The following is a 19,387-nucleotide window of genomic DNA, read 5'->3' as shown; positions in this document are numbered from 1 at the left end:
GAGCATTTTTGCATTGAGTCAGGACTTTTCGCCCGGAACCAAGACTCAACGAGTTTTGCTGCTAAGCAGGACTTACTCATTTTTGCGCTGAGGCATGATATAATTTTCTTCGTTAAGTCCACCAGAGGCCTGAACTTGGTTCGATAATACACTGCGTCTGGTATACAAACACGAGGGAGGGGGGATAATAGTAAAAAAAAATATATTCACTTATTTTAACAATAAGGGCCCAATAAAAAATATTGGAACTTATATTTGGGAGCAAGTTCTCCCCCCCCTCGTTTGCACATACCTGTCCTGAGCAACAGATTAGCCTGCGTTCGCTGATAGCTCTTTCTGGTCAAAACACGATTCTCTGAAATGCTGAAACTTGTTTAAAACAATCTTCTTGTATATGAAAACTTGTATATAGGCATATGCTGCCAGGCCCATATGGTTATCCAGAAGTGGTTTTATAAATTGGAAACTAGCTTCAGAAAAGTAGAACACGAAAAGAATAAAAGGGGCCATTTCGGTAGTTCCATGATTATTCTTTGTAAAGGACGTAATAAAACACCATGGTAAGTCTTTTTCTTTTTATTTTTCTCAAAGTTTCTTGGAGCATTATCTTTAGAATATAGCCAAAAAGATTTAAAACGCAGATAGTTTACACCTTGAATGGGTGCAAGCAATGCGAGGAAGAATAAAGAAGAAAGAAAGATGTAAAGAAGGAAGAATATGTAAAAGCTAGAATAGCCAAGGCGAAGGGTGATTTTTCCCAGTGAAATGTTTTTGAACATTATGAAGATAAATCTTCGAACTAGAACAAGGATAGAATTAGCTATAGGCAAACAAATACTCTTCTTAAAGTAAAGTTATAAAGAAGACGAGAGTATTTTTTTAAGATAAAGGATATTTAACTACTTTTACTGACTTAAAAGAGAATTAGTAAGACATCCTCTTATTAATTGATGTTGATTTATGGTAGGTTCACTTTTGGCAGACTATTTGATTTTAATGCTACTCTTTTTTGGTTTAATGGAGTTCTTTACTTTTATTTGAAATCTTATTTTGTAGATAATTTCTTAGACCTGCTTTTCCATTTACGAAAAATTAAGCAAGAAAAACGGGCTTTAATTTTAATAAAGCAGTGAATAAATAACAACAAAATAAACACTTAATTAAAAAACACTCCGAATATTTTGGCACCACGTCCGGGAGCCTTTCTCAACGGAAAGAAAGAGGAAAACAAAAAAAAGTTCTTTAAAAAATAATATGTATCGAAATACAACAGAACTAACACACGAATAGAGAGAGAAAAAAACAAAAGAAAAGATAAAGAAATACAAATGAATTAGTAGGAATCAAACTGACATATTAAATAAAACTTCCATACACTGGCGCATTTAACGCAATAAACAAAAGCGAATGTCTATAATGATAGCATTCGTCTCCTCACAATCAATGTATAAATGAAAATCTATCAAAAAATTAAGAATATTATTCATACTTGAGCCAAACAATAAAGGTCACCTAGCCCCCGGCCCATAACCTCTAATTAAATCTCACAAGTTCATCAACCAATTTATGATTTTTTTTTCTTTTGTTTTTCTAAATTTGATCCGGCTTAAAACTCAAATAGATGTTCACAGGTCAAATGTCAAATGAGAACCGAAAAAAAAAAATGGCACAGAAAGTGATTTTCCTTGTTGTTCAAGTTGGGGGACTGTAATTTCACTGTCCAAGGTTTTTGACTATACTGATTCCAATGGTATACTTATCATTTCGATCTGACACCATTTTTGAGGGGTCTCAGGTTTTTTTTCGAAATTTCAGCGAACCGAGATAATAGTTACCATTAATCAATCAATGTCAGATGGCAATTTCTTCGCTAGGTAGTTTTCTTATAAACGCGTTTTTTAACTTTTGGTTACTATGGGCTGTAGTTTGCTCTTTACTAGGTTGCAGCTACTGCTGCAACGATGATTCCTAATCAGTTGTAGCGCTATTTTGTCTTTGAATGGTCACCATTTGAAAATTGCTGGGTGTCAAAACATTACAAATCAAAATATTCTTTTCAAAATAAAAACAATTCAAAAATACAGTTTACAGCTTTTAGTAAAAAATTTGTAAAATAATCAAAATCGTTATTAAGATCAAAACGAACTTACATATTACAAGGGATTATTAAGTCCTTCTAATTTCAACATAAGACACGAAATATCTTGGTTAATTAGAATGAAAAAAAAATGAAACTTAATCTAGTTTAAACTAGAATTGAAATTTCAAATGGCCAGTAACTCTTATACCGCAAAAATTGGGTTAAAAAGTCATGGTTTCAGCAGTAGCTGTAGCCTAGTAAAGAGCGAACCACAATCCAAAGAAACCAAAGTCAAAAAACATGTTTAGAAAAAAAAAACTACAAAGTGAAAACAAAATACTATTTGACACTGATTCAGGAATTGCAACTAATATTTTGGTTTATCTTAAAAGTAAAAGCTTATTGCAAAAAGAAATTTATGGTGATTTGGAAAAAAACCTGAAGCCCCTTGAAAATCACGATAGATCAAAATTGAAAAGTGCATCATTTGTATCAATATAATCGAAAACCTTGAAAAGGGAAATTATGGACCCCCACCTTGAACAATAAGCAAAATCGCTTTTTTACATGGGTGGCTCTGATCCATCTCCCGTTTTTTTTTTGTTTTTTTTCTCTCTTTCTATCTCTTTTTTTTTAAGGGCTAGTGGATTACCATAACATCGTAGAGAGCTGTTAATTACTCATAAAAAATTAATTTTTCATATCAACTTCCTTTACAAAAATTCCTCTATCTGTAAGTGCCATATGACACTGAAAATGGCACTTTTGGTGTCAATATCTCAAATGGAAAAGCTGGAGGCTAGTGAGCCCTCAGAATTTCTTAGAGAGACGTTCAATGGGTTGTTTGAAAGTTTTTGCTCATATTTACGTGGTTTTTATCAATTCTACCATCCTTAAGCGTCATATAACACTAAAATTGGCACTACCATTGCCACTTCTTAAGTGGAAAAGCTTGAAGTATAAAATGGTGCCACTGTAATAATTATGGTCCAACACTCTTAACTGGAGGTTTACAGCAACCCGTCTCGGATGCTCCCAGTCCCCTTAGTAAGTTTCATTATTCCGTTGGGAGAAGTTGCTATGAACTCTGTCTTTTACACAGTCATCCGACGTTGAGGCTCGTAAAATGTTTTTTTAAGATAGCGAATGTTCTTAAGAGGAAGAAATCCATACAATAACAAATAATTGGATTTCAAATTTCCAAATGACTATTCTTTGATGTCCTCCCCTTCCCTCCTTCTGTTCGCAAAAGTTCAGCTTCACCAAATATAGTTTAATGATCTCACTCTTTAAAATTGAAACGTTCATTAACTTAATATTTTATGATATTTAATTACAAATGCGTTCGCTGGAAAAAGTCCAACAACTATGCTTTTGCTGACGATATGATCCTCCGTTGTCAGGGGAATAATTTTCTATAGGGCAGAGGTGCAACTTCTCCTACAAGACCTCAGTTTGCCTCCCCAGACCCAAGTTTACCTTCCCCCTCCCAGCTGAAGATTAGTTTCTTCAAACATCTTGTCAAAACTATGACAAGACTGCATAATTCAAGCATCCACCGAAACATATCAGTTTTCTTTAATATATCTTTACCTTTATGGTCCTATATTCAGTTTTCAGTTTCATTTTTCATTTTTCAGTTTTCACTGTAATTTTCACTTGATTTGGAAAAAAGGGCTACAGCTTTGCCCCCTCCCCCCAGGATTTTGACGAAATGAAGTATCAAAGTAGAGAAATTATCAAAGTAACAACTAGAAGTATGCACACCAAACACCTCTTGTTTCGGGGTCTGGGGAGGGGGTTTCAACCCAGGAAGCATAGTTATTTGGCCTTTGGACCATTTTTAACAAAATGCCTGTCTCAGAATTTTGAGGGGACACATTTAAGTAAATGGGTTTGGGCGGGGCTAGGTTCCATTTGATTACTTCTAACTCTTAAAAAAGAGACTAAAACTCTGAATGTTCAATCAAACGAGCCTCCTCTAGAGTATGTTTAGTCACCCCTTCCATTAAAACCTTACATGTCCCCTGAGCATAGCTTAAAACCCTTTCCACCTGGTTCTGGGGGTTGTGACAACCCTGGAGGGATTGCATAATGATCTTTGGACCATGTTGAACTAAATGGCTATCTCAAAATTTAGATCGTATACTTTTGAAGAAAAGAGGATGGTGGGGGTCTACTTGCCCTCCTACCAATTTTGAACCTTAAAAAGGGAACTTGAACTTGAACTTCAATTTCAAATCAAATGAGCCTTCTCCACGCTTTATACAACCAAAAAAGCTTCTTATTTTAATTAAACAATTTTTGTGTTTCAAGAGTGGTTCTTAAAGTCTTGGGACGAAAAGTCAAACTTGAGCATAAAAAGTTAGGTATTGCGGAAAAGGTAGCCACCGTCAAATAAGAAAAAATTCTTTTTGTCTTAAGCTTAACTTTTGTTCCTTACCTTCAGTTGGATAAATTTGACTTTTGATTTAATTATATACAAAGTAAATGTTCGAATGGTATTTTTAATGGAAGAATCCTTGGAAGATGAAATTATTTGACAAATTTTTGCTTTATAAATCAAAGTTCAAATAGAGATAAAATCCTTTTAATAGACAGTGTTTCACAAACAGTGACAGAAATTCACAGAAAATACCAGATATTTCGGTCACATATGAATTGACCGTCATCAGTAGTAAAACTATCACTGATGACGGTAACTACATATGTGACCGAAACATCTGGTACTTTTTGTGAATTTCTATCACTGTTTGTTAAACACTGTCTATTAAGAGGATTTTATCCCTATTTGAACTTTAATTTATCGTCACGGAAAGGCAGTGTGGTCTTCAAAATTATCTACGTAACATTTTCTGCATGTAAAAAAAAATGAACTTCACCAATTTGGCTTCTGGATAATTTAGATAATAAGCAGATATTTAGTTGATCAATATCTTTCGACTAATAATAAAGAATAAATTTTGTTTACTTCTTTTCTTTTCTAAATTTTGTTTTGCTTGCTTTCCACTTTCCCATTCTCCTACCTCGACCTTTGGTATTTATAGTCTACTTGTAAAAAAATAGTATGACTAAAAAATTCATTTTAACTACGCTAAAAAAAAAACTTAAACTAAAACCTAACTGAGCTTGGAAACATTTTTATTTTTACTGACCCGAAAATTGTCAAACAGTTCGTGGTAACGAACTGTAAGTAAGGAGCGACCCGGCTCAATGGTAACTGAAACTCTAAAAAACGGAATTTTGATACCAATAGATACATCAAAAGAATAAGATTTTAATTTTGATTTCAAATATATAAGTTTAATCAAGTTTAATCTTACCCATCAAAAGTTATGCGCCTGAGAAAATTTGGCTGATTTTCGAAAAAAGGGGGAAAGACCCCTAAAAGTTATAGAACCTTAATGAAAATCATACCATCATATTCAGCGTATCAGAGAACTCTACTGTAGAGGTTTCAAGCTCCTATCTACAAAAATGTTTAATTTTTCATTTTTTGCCAGAAGAAAGATCACGGATGCGTGTTTATTTATTTATTTTTTTTTTCTTTTCCCCAGGGGTTATAGTATCGACCCAGTGGTCCTAGAATATCGTGGGAGGGCTCATTGGAACGGAAATTAAAAGTTCTAGTGCCCTTTTTAAGTGACCAAAAAAATGGAGGGCAACTAGGCCCCCTCCCACGCTCATTTTTTTCCCAAAGCCACCCGAACAAAGTTTGAGATAGCCATTTTGTTCAGCATGGTCGAAAATATTATAACTATGTCTTTTAGGATGACTTAATCCCTCGAGGCCCCCAGGGGGAGGACAGAAAGTTATGAACTTTACACAATGTTAACATATAGCATTGGTTATTGGGACCCGGCTCAATGGTAACCGAAACTCTAGAAAACGGTATTTTGATACATATAGATACATCAAAAGAATCGGATTTTAATGCTGATTTCAAATATATAAGTTTCATCAAATTTAATTCATCAAGAAAATTTGGCTGATTTTTGAAAAAATGGAGAAAGACCCCCTAAAAATTATAGAACCTTAATGAAAATCACCCCATCATATTCCGCGTATCAAAGAACCCTACTGTAGAGATTTTAAACTCTTATCTACAAAAATGCGGAGTTTTGCATTTTTTGACAGAAGATTGATCACGGGTGCGTGTTTATTTGTTTTTTTTTTTTTTCCCATGGGTGATCAAATTGACCCATTGGTTTTATAGAATCTTGGGAGGACAAATTCAAACGGAAATTAAAAATTCTAGTGCCCTTTTTAAGTGACCAAAAAAAAATGGAGGGCAACTAGGCCCCCTCCCACGGTCATTTTTTCCCAAAGTCACCTGATCAAAATTTTGAGATGGCCATTTTGTTCAGCATGTTCGAAAATATTATAAGTATGTCTTTTAGGATGACTTAACCCCCCGAAGTTCCCGGGAGGAGGGCTGAAAGTTATGAACTTTACCCAATGTTAACATATAGTATTGGTTATTGGGAAGTATACAGTACAGACATTTTCAGGGGAGATTTTTCCTGGTAGTGGGGGGGGGTGGAGGTTATGTTGGAGGATCTTTCCATGAAGGAAGTTTTCTTGGGGGAAGGGACATTGCTATGAAGGGGACGCCGGACTTTCCAGCATTATTTAAAAAAAGATCAGAAATTAAATATAATAAAACAAGTTTTTCAACTGCAACAGCAGCAACATCAAAACTTTAAACGAACAGAAAATATTACATATATGATTGGGTTCACCCCCTAGTCAATACCTCGCTCTTTAAGCCAGAGATTTTTTAGTACTTTCATAAGAGCTATTTATTCTAATTAACGGCCTTTGTGATTAAGCGGTCAGTTTTAAAGAATTAGAACAAAATTCGAACTTTCGCTTAAAGAGCAAGGTATTGACTAGGGGGCGAACCCCCTTATATACGTATTAAAAATATATGAATATAGAAGTTCGTTACGTAAATTAATTTGTAAGTTACGTATATTTATTACTAATAAAAACGTTCGTAAAAGTAGAATGCTAATAATGAATTCTATAGAAGCTATACACCTTTGCAAAGAGAGTGAGTATCCCCTCGCAATGTCGTCTGGATTCTATAGAAGCTATAGCAATTTGAAATATCATATGGAATTTGGTTGAAGCTAAAGCAATTTGAAATATCATATAGAATTTGCTTGAAGCTATAGCAATTTGAAATATCATATGGAATTTGCTTGAAGCTATAGCAATTCTACAGGGGCATTACACCTTTGCCAAGAGATTTAAACAATTTAAGGACAAGTTTTTCTGACATAGATTTCTAGTTCATGATCTACAAGTTTTTTTTTAGGTTAAATCCGTGGTCATTCATCTGTAAGTTGATTAGTAGGTTTTTTTTTTTAAACTTGGCTAATAGGTTTTTAAACATATTACTACGAACACTACATGCATTCTATTTTTGGAACTAGGAGCGAGATTGTGTGATGCTATCAGACTGGTTTCGTTTCATGGGTTCATTAATAGAAGGACTAATGTTTTTGTAAAGGGTAATTACTTCTTTAGTTTACGAGATTTGCGAATTTTTTGCGAAAACATATTTGCGTAAAGGTATTGCGATGGTTAAGAATGCCTCACGGGTAATTAAAGAATGGGATGCTTGCATCAACAATACAAAGAATATGCACAGATACTTAATAGATTTGAAGCTTACAAGAGACATTGGTTAGAAGGTATTCAATAGCTTAATTGAAAAGTAACGATAGAATGACATTGTGACTTGACCTAGTTTTACCTCGCCGATGTGGTCTGTATAATACATAAGTAACGTTTGAAAAGTATTGACAATTTAAAAAGAAATGGCTGAAAAGTATTTTGAGGGGGATGGGTTGCATGGAGGGTTGAGTTGCACGAGGGTTCAGTTAAAGGGGATACAGTTGCACGGGGGCTTCGGTTATACAGGGGTTCAGTTACAAAAGGGATTCAGTTGCACGGGGGTTGAGTTAAATGGGAATTGAGTTCCACGAGAGTAGTGCTTTGTCGTGGTTTAGCCGTGAGGTCCCTTACCACAACCCCAAAGGGCTCCGATCCCCCCACCCCAACCCCGAAGGAACCCCCCCGTCCTCAAAGGTTCTCTAGGCTCCCAAAGGGGCCGTGGTTTACCTTGTAACTTTTACATTCTCTTGATTTTCAAAGTTCAGTTTGAAGGACTCTGTTGTTTTAAGCCAGTGTGATTTTTTCTTTACATGGTGTTAGTTCAAAAAAGAGATAATTTCTGTTAAATAAATAATTCTTATATTTTTTCCGTTCAATTGAAGTAGAGGATTTCTGTTAAATAAATAATTGTTATACCTTTTAAAATGACTTTACGGGGTTTGAGGGGGCTCTTTTGTTTTAAGCCGTTTTATTTTTTCTTTACATGGTGTTCGTTCAAAAAGCGAGGATATTCCGTGTGATTTTTTTGGGAAGTTTAATGAATTTAATAGTTACCGAGAGTTCAATGATTCCCCCTCTCAATGAATTCCAGGGGGTTTTATTACTCCTCCTCAAAATGAATTTAGATGGTTTTAGAACTCATCCCCATAGCCAAAACTTTATTCAACCTTGAGCGAAGATATAAAAGTTTGATGAAATATTTTTCTGCTTAACAACTACATTAATAACTTCCAAGATGATAGGACTTATTTTTTAATTTAATTGGGAATGAAAAGTCAAAGTCTAACATAAAGAACAAGGTATTTCGGAGGGGGTAGCTAACTTCATATACGGGATAATTTCCATTTGTCTTAGTTTTTAACGATGCTCCTTATTTCTAGTTGAAAATGCTTATTTTTTAATTTAATTGAGAATGAAAAGTCAAAGTCTAACATAAAGAACAAGGTATTTCGGAAGGGGGTAGCTAACTTCATATACAGGATAATTTCCATTCGTCTTAGTTTTTAACGATGCTCCTTATTTCTAGTTGAAAATGCTTATTTTTTAATTTAATTGGGAATGAAAAGTCAAAGTCTAACATAAAGAACAAGGTATTTCGGAGGGGGTAGCTAACTTCATCTACGGGATACTTTCCATTCGTCTTAGTTTTTAACGATGCTCCTTATTTCTAGTTGAAAATGCTTATTTTTTTAATTTAATTGGGAATGAAAAGTCAAAGTGCCAGAATGGTTGAAATCCACTAGCTCAGTATTGGGGTCTTAGTCCACCAGCCTGAATGGTGGAAATACACTGGCTCAATATTGAGATCTCAGTCCACCAGCCTGAATGGTCGAAATTCACTAGCTCAGAATTGGGGTCTTAGTCCACCAGCCTGAACGGTGGAAATTCACTAGCTCAGAATTGGGGTCTTAGTCCACCAGCCTGAATGGTTGGTGAATAAGTTACCTAACATTTCTAGGTTAACTTACATCAGGTTAAGTGGCGGGCCACTTAACCTGATGTAAATTAACCTAGAAATATTAGGTAACTTAACCTAATCTAACCTAACCTGACCTCGGTGGTGAGGGTCCTACCCGTGTCAGGCTTTCGGGCCCGTGGCCCCGGGGTTGGGGGGGGGTCACCTTGAAATGTTATGTAACCTAACCTGGGTGGTGAGGGTCCCACCCGTGGTAGGCTTTCGGTCCCCGTGGCCCCCGGGGGTGGGGGGGCCACCTAGAAATGTTAGGTAACCTAACCTTGGTGATGGGGGGCTCATCCGTGGTTTTTTTTTTTTTTTTAAACACAAAAACGTTTATTATTGGTGTTTTTTTTTTTAAACAGGCGTTTTTTTAAAGCCTACGAGAAAGCTATTAATCTGCTTTTATATTTTCGGCTACTATTGAGCCGTGTCGCTCCTTACTTAAAGTTCGAATCAAAGGTAAATCTAGACCAGAATTTGGTAAGAAAAATGTACAGTTTCTGTAAAAATGAAATCTAGACCCGAATTTGTGTGTTTGTGTCGTCTCTGTGTGGATGTTGTCTGTGTGTGTGTGTGTTGTCTCTTTGTGTGTGTCGTCCCTATGTGTGTTTCGTATCTGTGTGTGTGTGTCGTCTCTTTGTGTGTGTCCTCTGTGTGTGTGTTTTGTCATTTCTGTGTGTGTGTGTCTTGTCTCTCTGTGTGTGTTGACTCTGTGTGTGTGTATCGTCTCTGTGCATGTGTCGTCTCTATGTGTCGTTTCTGTGTGTTTGTCATCTCTGTGTATGAGTCATCTCTTTGTGTCCGTAGTCTATGTTTGTTCGTCCTCTCTGTGTGTGAGTGGACTCTGTGTGTGTGTGTAGTGTCTGTGTTTGTGTTGTATCTGTGTGTGTGGCTTATATATGTGTGTGCTGTCTATATGTTTGTGTCTTCTGTGTGTGTGTTTGTCGTGTCTGTGTGTTTTTCCTCTCTGTGCGTGTATAATCTCGGTGTGTTTGTAATATTTGTGTGTATGTTGTGTCTGTGTGTTTGTGGTCTCTGTGTGCGTGTTGTCTATCTATGTGTGTCATAACTGGGTGTGTGGCGTCTCTGTGTGTGTGTCGTCTCTACGTGTCTGTCGTTTCAGTGTCTGTGTCGTCTCTGTGTGTGTCGTCTCTCTGTCCGTTTCGTCTCTGCGTATTTCTCTTTTCTATGTGTCAATAATCACTGTGTGTGTGCGGTCTCTGTGTGTGTGTGTGTCGGCTCGGTGTGTCTGTTGTCTGTGTGTTTGTGAGTGTGGTCTATCTGTGTGTGTCATGTCTCTGGGTTTTTGGGCTATGTTTGTGTGTGACGTCTCTGTGTGTGTGTGGTCTCGATGTTATATGAGTTATGTCTTTTTTATTGTCTCGTATCTCTGTCTGTGTTTACTATGTGTGTGTGTCTTGTCTCTTTACTTGTGTCGTCTCTATGTGTCGTTTCTGTTTGTTTGTCATCTCTGTGTGTGATTCGTCTCTTTTTGTCTGTCGTCTCTGTGTGTTTGTCGTCTCTGTGTGTGTGTCGTCTCTATGTGTAAGTCGTCTCTTTGAGTGTGTCGTCTGTGTGTGTGTGTGTCGTCTCTCTATCCGTGTCGTCTCTGAGCGTTTGTCGTATCTGTGTGTGTGTCGTCTCTATGTGTAAGTCGTCACTTTGAGTGTGTCGTCTCTGTGTGGATGTTGTCTCTGTGTGTGTGTGTGTGTTGTCTCTCTGTGTGTGTCGTCTCTCTGTGTGTTTCGTTTCTGTGTGTGTATGTCTGACGTCTCTTTGTGTGTGTCGTCTCTATGTTTGTTTGTCATTTCTGTGTGTGTGTCTCGTCTCTCTGTGTGTGTTGACTCTGTGTGTGTGTATAGTCTCTGTGAATGTGTCGTCTCTTTGTGTCGTGTCTGTGTGTTTGTCCTCTCTGTGTGTGTTTTGTCTCTTTGTATCTGTCGTCTCTGTGTGTTTTTTAAATTTTTGAGTCACCTGCTGGAGACTCTGGGTGGGTGGGTGCCCCCAAATATTGTCCCAAATTCATCTCTCAATATAGCATTTGTTCAAGGATGCTCAGCGTCTCCAGTAACTTTCCCAATAGTATCTATTCGCTGTCTAAGCTTAGTTTAGAAAATCTGAGCCAATTTCCGCTTTTTTAAATTTAGGGTCACTTGCCTGAGCCTCTGAACAGGTGAGGTGGGCACCTCCAAAAATTTGTCCCAATTTCCACTCTCGCCTTAGAATTTAGTCACGGATACCTAAAACCGTTAACGGTTAGACTGTTGCCCCTAGCGTTAACCATGCCATGCTCTACACACATATCAACAATATATTTTTTGTTTTTTGTTTTCCGTTTTCACAATGGGGTCCCAATCGAGCTCATGTCCATCTCTTAGCATTCAGGTCTTGACAAATAAAGCCCAGATAGTCGGACCCCAATGCTCCAATCTGAACACTGACTAAGACCCCAATTCTGAGCTTGTAAATTTCAACAATTCAGGCTGGTGGACTAAGACCCAAATTCTGAGCTAGTGAATTTCCACCATTCAGGCTGGTGGACTGAGACCCAAATTGTGAGCTAGTGTATTTCAACCATTCAGGTTGGTGGACTGAGACCCCAATACTGAGCTAGTGTATTTCCACCATTCAGGCTGGTGGACTAAGACCCTAATTCTGAGCTAGTGAATTTCAACCAATCTGGCACTTTGATTTTTGATTCCCAATTAAATTTAAAAAATAAGCATTTTCAACTAGAAATAAGGAGAATCGTTAAAAACTAGGATGACTGAAAATTACTCCATAGATTAAGCTATCTATCCCCTCCGAATGTACGTGTTCTTTACGGTAGACTTTGACTTTTAAATCCCAATTAAATTAAAAAATATGATAAATACACTAGAAAGAATTAACATAGTTCAAATATAATACGCATTGACCTTATACTGTATAGGAAGTGAGCTACTCCCTTCCGAAATACCTTGTTCTTTATGTTAGACTTTGGCTTTTCATTCCCAATTAAATTAAAAAATAAGCATTTTCAACTAGAAATAAAGAGCATCGTTAAAAACTAAGACGAATGGAAATTATCCCGTATATGAAGTTAGCTACCCCCTCCGAAATACCTTGTTCTTTATGTTAGACTTTGACCTTTCATTCCCAATTAAATTAAAAAATAAGTCCTATCATCTTGGAAGTTATTAATGTAGTTGTTAAGCAGAAAAATACTTCATCAAACTTTTATATCTTCGCTTAAGGTTGAATGGAGTTATGGCTATGGGGATGAGTTCTAAACCCATCTGAATTCATTTTGAGGAGGAGTAATAAAACCCCCTGGAAGTCATTGAGGGGGGGAGTCATTGAGCTCTCGGTAACTATTAAATTCATTAAACTTTCCAAAAAAATCACACGGAATATCCTTACTTTTTGAACGAACACCATGTAAAGAAAAAATCAAACGGCTTAAAACAACAGAGCCCCCTCAAACCCCGTGAAGTCATTTTAAAAGGTATAACAAATATTTATTTAACAGAAATCCTCGCCTTCAATTGAACGGAAAAAATATAAGAATTATTTATTTAACAGAAATTCTCGCTTTTTTGAACGAACACCATGTAAAGAAAAAATCACACTGGCTTAAAACAACAGAGTCCTTCAACCGGAAATTTGAAAATCAAGAGAATGTAAATGTTACAAGGTAACCCCTGGCTCGTTTGGGAACCTAGAGACCATTTGAGGACCGGGCAGTTCCTTCAGGGAGGGGATGGGGGGATCGGAGCCCTTTTGGGTTGTGGTAAGGGACCTCACGGCTAAACCACGACAAAGCACTACTCTCGTGGAACTCAATTCCCATTTAACTCAACCCCCGTGCAACTGAATCCCTCTTGTAACTGAATCCCCTGTATAACCGAAACCCCCGTGCACCTGTATCCCCTTTAACTGAACCCTCGTGCAACTCAACCCTCCATGCAACCTCACCCCCTCAAAAAACTTTTCAGAACTTTCTTTTTAAATTGACAATACTTTTCAAACGTTACTTATGTATTATACAGACCACATCGGCGAGGTAAAGCTAGGTCAAGTCACAATGTCATTCTATCGTTACTTTTCAATTAAGCAATTGAATACCTTCTAACCAATGTCTCTTGTAAGCGTCAAATCTATTAAGTATCTGGGCATATTCTTTGTATTGTTGATGCAAGCACCCCATTCTTTAATTACCCCTGAGGCAATCTTAACCAGCGCAATACCTTTACGCAAATATCTTTTCGCAAAAAATTCGCAAATCTCGTAAACTAAAGAAGGAATTACCCTTTTCAAAAACATTAGTCCTTCTATTAATGAACACATGAAACGAAACCAGTCTGATAGCATCACACAATCCCGCTCCTAATTCCAAAAATGGAATGCATGTAGTGTTCGTATTAATAGGTTTAAAAAACTATTATCCAAGTTTAAAAAAAAAAAAAACCTACTAATCAACTTACAGATGAATGACCACTGATTTAACCTAAAAAAAAAACTTGTAGATCAGGAAATAGAAATCTACGTCAGAAAAAATTATCCTTAAATTGTTTAAATCTCTTGGCAAAGGTGTAATGACCCTGTAGAATCGCTATAGCTTCAAGCAAATTCCATATGATATTTCAAATTGCTATAGCTTCACGCAAATTCTATATGATATTTCAAATTGCTATAGCTTCACGCAAATTCCATATGATATTTCAAATTGCTATAGCTTCTATAGAATCCAGACGACATTGCGAGGGGATACTCACTCTCTTTGCAAAGGTGTATAGCTTCTATAGAATTCATTATTAGCATTCTACTCGTAAATAAAATGAAACAAGTTTCGAGAAAGCCATTTAACCAAATAAAAGTAAATTAATATGAAAATTTTGTTTTAATTATTCATGTACTGTGAGCCAAGATCAAAACCTGCATTTATTCAAAAACGTTCAAAAATTGAATTAAAAAAAACAGTTTTTTTAACTGAAAGTAGGGAGCGACATTAAAACTTAAAACGAACAAAAATTATTCCGTATATTAAAGGGGCTGTCCTCTCCTCAACGCCTTGCTCTTTACGCTAAAGTTTGACTTTCTCACAACTCTATTTTTTTAAACAATAAAAAAACTTTAGCGTAAAGAGCAAGGCGTTGAGGAGGGGACAGCCCCTTTAATGTACGGAATAATTTCTCTTCGTTTTAAGTTTTAATGTCGCTCCTTACTTTCAGTAAAAAAAACTGTTTTTTTTTTATTTAATATACAAAAGAATCAATCAAGGTTTGAACAATAGATGTCTAAATATTCATTTCCCAAAACATGTTCTTCTGACATAATTTTCTGTCCTTTTACAACTTTGATACCAATCAAATTTTGAAAGGCAAAACTGTGTCTCTCTGTTTTAGCATAAAAAGAATGAGACTGGATTACGAGAATAATCCTCAAAATAATAACAAAGATAGTTCAGTGGACGTAAAAGCAAACTTTTCAATCCAGAGGTGCACGATAGTGGCCTAATTGTCCAGTTTTCTTTAGTTTTTTATATGGAGTAAATAAGGCTCCTCAGACTCGTATGCTTATGCTATAAGAACCCTAATAAGGTCTAATCATAAACGAGTGGTTAACAACTAGGCATTTTCAGGGACACCTGGAGGCATGAGGCACGGAGGCACGCCGGAGGCATGCCTCCGGAGACACGCAGGAGGCATATTCCAAAGGGCGCTATATGTAAATATATACAGCTTGCCTGTTATTCGGTATCTGTCGAATATTTCAGCACCTTCAAAAACTATCTTTTAAAACTTGGAAAAAATCATTTACGGGTTTATTTGGCAAGGAAAAGAACCCCCAAGACTGAAAACAACTGATATATACCTAAAGAAGAAGAACAGAGGACTGCAAGTTGTTGACATCCATGCAAAAACTAGGTAACCCTACGATGGCACTGATGGTGTCATTTTTTCCTATTACACATGCACCGTTGCCACCAGCTCAAAAATAAAATTCCGATTTTTCTTCAAAAGAAAAAATCCCGAAATTTCAAAAAAAATCCCGGAACACGGTTTTTTAGTTATAGCCTACAACATAGGGCTGCGCGGTGATGACATAAAAAGTAAGGTGCGAAATTCAAAGTACCGTGAAACGTGGTTTCTAGTTGTAACTAACAACTGATTGTCAATATTCCTAGTATTGTTTCGACGTGAAAACGTTCTGGTGGATTAGTAGGATCTACGACAAATATTTTAGGCCAAAACAATTCGCCAAAGTTCCGAAAAAACGTGTCTACGCATGCACGTTTCATCGTTATTTGAATTCCCCGCCCGAGAATTGACGTCATGCTTCGCAGCCCTATTCAATATGGCTTGGCAAGCGGTAAAAGTGGCCTTTTATCACGTCTTCACACGTCCCTTTCCCTTTTATCATACCTGCTTTTCTGTTTAGTGGCTGTGCCAAGACGCACCCTTGGATCTCGGATTCTTAATTATACTAAAAAAAAGGAACCGGCTGCTTTGATAGGAAAGAATCCGGAAGAAACACAGATCCCTTTTTGCCGAATGTACTTAAAAATCCAAATTTCTTGGTATTAAACCCAGGCCTTTGGGTATTTGAAGAGAAAAATGTAAAGCAACAGTCAGAAAAACTGTTACTACCGAGTTATTAGTAAAAAGCGCTAAGTAAAGCAACCAACTAAAAAAATAACTAGTTTCTCAGATATTTATTGTTACGTTTCAGTAATCATCTCGATAATCACAGCTCAAATGAAAACCCTAAGAAACTTGACAAATGAGCTTCAGTAAATCAAACTAAGCTCGGTTAGCACAAGTATAAACACTAAGTCTGCTACTACTAAGTCTTCTACTGAGCATAACAAGTTTTCCGATGGTATTCATCGCTTCCGCTGCCCTAGATCTCGGAATGCATTCGAGACTCATAAAATTATATCAAGAATTCAAGCGAATGGGGGACGAGGGGCACACGTACTTGAGCTGGAAGGACCAGCCCCGCCGGGGGTGGCCTCCTTATCCGTAGGAGACATGGTTAAAGATTCTGCTCAGTTCTGTGCCCTCATGCCCGTCAGTATTAAGGTTATTTTTGGTTTTTTGTTGATGGGTTGGTTGTATTTTGGTTTTTCTGTTGATTAAGGTTGGTCGTAAAAAGGGCTGAAAAAAAAGAAAAATAAGAAGGAAAAAAGTGCCATCGCAAGAATGGGTTTCTTGTGGACGGAGGACGCCAAGTCTACGGGAGAGCAAATAGTTTTTTTGGGTTAAAAAATTTTAAAGTTTTAAGAGTAAGCATCTTGGAAGACCACCTTTAAAATTCGAATTCGTATTAGTGAAAATTGAAGGATATGAATTTTAAGAAATTTAAGTAAAAATGCCACCGGAAAAGCGTCTCCTAGAGGGGGAAGGACACCCTAGAACGGGGGGAACGATAGATATTTGGCAAAAAAAAAGTTAAATGGTAGTATGCCTTCATGTCCACTAATATATTGACTGGTATATAATAAAAAAAAAATTGAAGTTTAGGTGATATGATAATGTATAAAGTTGTAAGATTTATATGTTTTTGTATTTAAATATCACCGAGTGGAGAGGAGGAGGGGAGGGAAAAAAATAACAACTACCTCTGAAAAATGTTAAACAAAATTCCTTCTGTTGACACACAGAACATGGCGATGGTGGTGGTTATGGTCTTGAGGTCAGTTTTGGGTTTAGGTGCCATTTTTAACATGATGATTGCGATGCTGACGAGACATTAAAAAAGTGGAACCCCTTCTTCTGGATAAATGAATTCAGCTTTGTGAAGACGTCTGAGTCAAAGCCAAAGACAATTTTGGTGCCTATTTCCATAGAAACGGGTTCTGCTGAATGCATGATATACAGGCTGGATTCACAGTAACCCTGGTCCACCAATGCGGCAGTTAATGTGAGATCAGTATTCAGCCGGAACCACTGGCACAGAATTCCTATGTTGTCAGGGAACGGCTTCGCCATATTCTGCGTGTCAACAGAGTGGCATCTTCGCCCAGACAAGTAGCCAAACTGTATGACCTGCCCAACTAATACTCTCTTCCCCCTGCCAAACGGTCTGTAAACACATCATTCACCGATACGCAATTCCGATTTCACACCGACCTCTGCATTGGTTTGTGGCGACTCACGTAGTCCTACTCGTCGGCCCTGGACCATTACACGTTTTAATCGGTCACTACTCAGCTTCTCAGAGCTTTCCCTCAGAAGCCACAACAGCGTGGATTTTTTTATTGGTGTTATGGAACCGTCAGCAGTCTTGACAAGACAAAACCTAGAATTCTTCATGTTCGTCACAGGCTCACTAACCCAATTTTTCTCAACTTGGTGTTTCACACAGTGAGCAATCACTGGCAAATCTTCAAAGATGCCGTCACTTTCCGAGCCCGATTCAGTGTCAGTCGTGGAAGCCTTTTCCTGCTTATCGGACAGAGTATTATCCTCTGAGTCATCGTCTGAGTCACTGTCGTGAAGTACAGAAAGACGAACAATCGGTACTTGGTGACCGAAAGCAGAAAGTACGTCATCGGGTATCAAGGCGTTCATTATTCGCTGACTTTCAATACGAGCTCACCCTTGCTCGAGCTTGATTTCATCGTCCCCGGGCAAAGAAAAATCGGAACTGACAGACACAACACCAATGGATCTAACTCGCTTGGCCTTGGGCAAGGACAACTGTTCATTAGAATATTGAGTGAATTCGTCATATCGACGAATTCGATGTAAAAGTTGGAGGAACGAAAAGTTTATTACAGTACTGTAAGTGCTGGTTTGAGACCGCATCTTCCTAAAAAAATCTTCACAGGGTTGGCTATTCATGTCGGAGACTTTGAAAAGACGTTCGAGCCCAAGCCGTTTGAATCGACGAATGAGAAGCACTAGGGAATGCATATTTATCTCTAGGCAATGGTAAAGGTTTGTGGTAATAAAATTCCCGTTCAAAGCATAATGTCCACTTTTTAGGACCCAGGATCTCCAATGTCGAACGCAGTAAACAACACGACCAAGTAAAGATAACCTCTCAAGAGGAGAAAGTTAGCCGTCGTAAAAAATGCGCCGTACGCTTTCCATAAGCCAATGATAAAACTGTGTTCCTTCGCTTCCAGGAACACGCTGTTTCAGGTGTGCCGGAGGCACGGAGGCAAGAAGGAAGGGACACCTGCGACGGTTAGTTATTAGCCCCTCGATCATAAAGATACTGGAAGTTTGCATATAAAAATATTACAACTCAAATTTTTCGCTATTTCTAATTGCCAGAGATTTCTAAAAAAAAGACCCATTTAGATTTTGTAGATGGACGCACATCTGACAAAAAAAATCCTTTAATACCAGTTCCTAGCTTAGTACTGTTTTTGGACGAACCTGGTTTTTAAACAAAGGTGTATTTACTTCGCAAGAAATATAGAATAACGCGTAACAAGATAAACAAATAGAATCAAACTTTAGACTTCAGATCCTCCGGTACTTCGAGAAGAACCTAGGGCTTTGACAAGGAGTCTAATGGAAAGAAATCAGGATTTTGATACGGAGCTTTAGTTTCTTACCTTTGTGGAGTATCTATGGCCTGTTAGGCTCCTCTGCATACGCTACAAAACTTCTCTTAGTGGTTCCTTATCCATAATCCCTCCAAAGCCAGGAATGATACAAGGGGCGTCAAGGAAGCCTTCCCAGACATATAATACCCGAGAAAAAACCCTAGCATTCCCTCACTGTGGTTGACGAGACAGTTCCGCTCTTGCCAGATCCTGTTGGTAGTACTGTCAAAAGGTGTTTGTTGGTCACTTTCTATTGCACATTTCCTCTAAGTTCTACATATATACTGTACTTGGAAGTCGATCCTCTGACATACAAAGGATGTGGGAAAGGCATGTTCATTTTCCACGTTTCAAGAGGTCTGCCATTAATGGCTTACCTGTTTGCCAGAAAAGTTCT

At 37.5% G+C, this 19,387-nt stretch overlaps 1 protein-coding gene across 1 annotated transcript in view; it reads left to right on the top strand.

Moving 5' to 3' along the window:
• The first annotated feature begins 421 nt into the window (after positions 1–421).
• The window catches only part of LOC148954716 (uncharacterized), a 34,011-nt gene continuing 15,045 nt past the window's right edge, over positions 422–19,387 (top strand). The window contains exon 1 of the mRNA XM_089087220.1: positions 422–560. Within this exon, the coding sequence (XP_088943346.1) occupies positions 558–560 (3 nt within the window). The 5' untranslated portion in view covers positions 422–557. The remainder of the gene's footprint in view (positions 561–19,387) is intronic.

Source organism: Artemia sp. Qi Xiang Cuo, chromosome 3, assembly GCF_049724085.1.
Source record: "Artemia sp. Qi Xiang Cuo chromosome 3, ASM4972408v1, whole genome shotgun sequence".
NCBI lineage: Eukaryota > Metazoa > Arthropoda > Branchiopoda > Anostraca > Artemiidae > Artemia > Artemia sp. Qi Xiang Cuo.
Note: the sequence above shows the minus strand (reverse complement) of the source record. Positions and strands in the feature narration are given on the sequence as shown.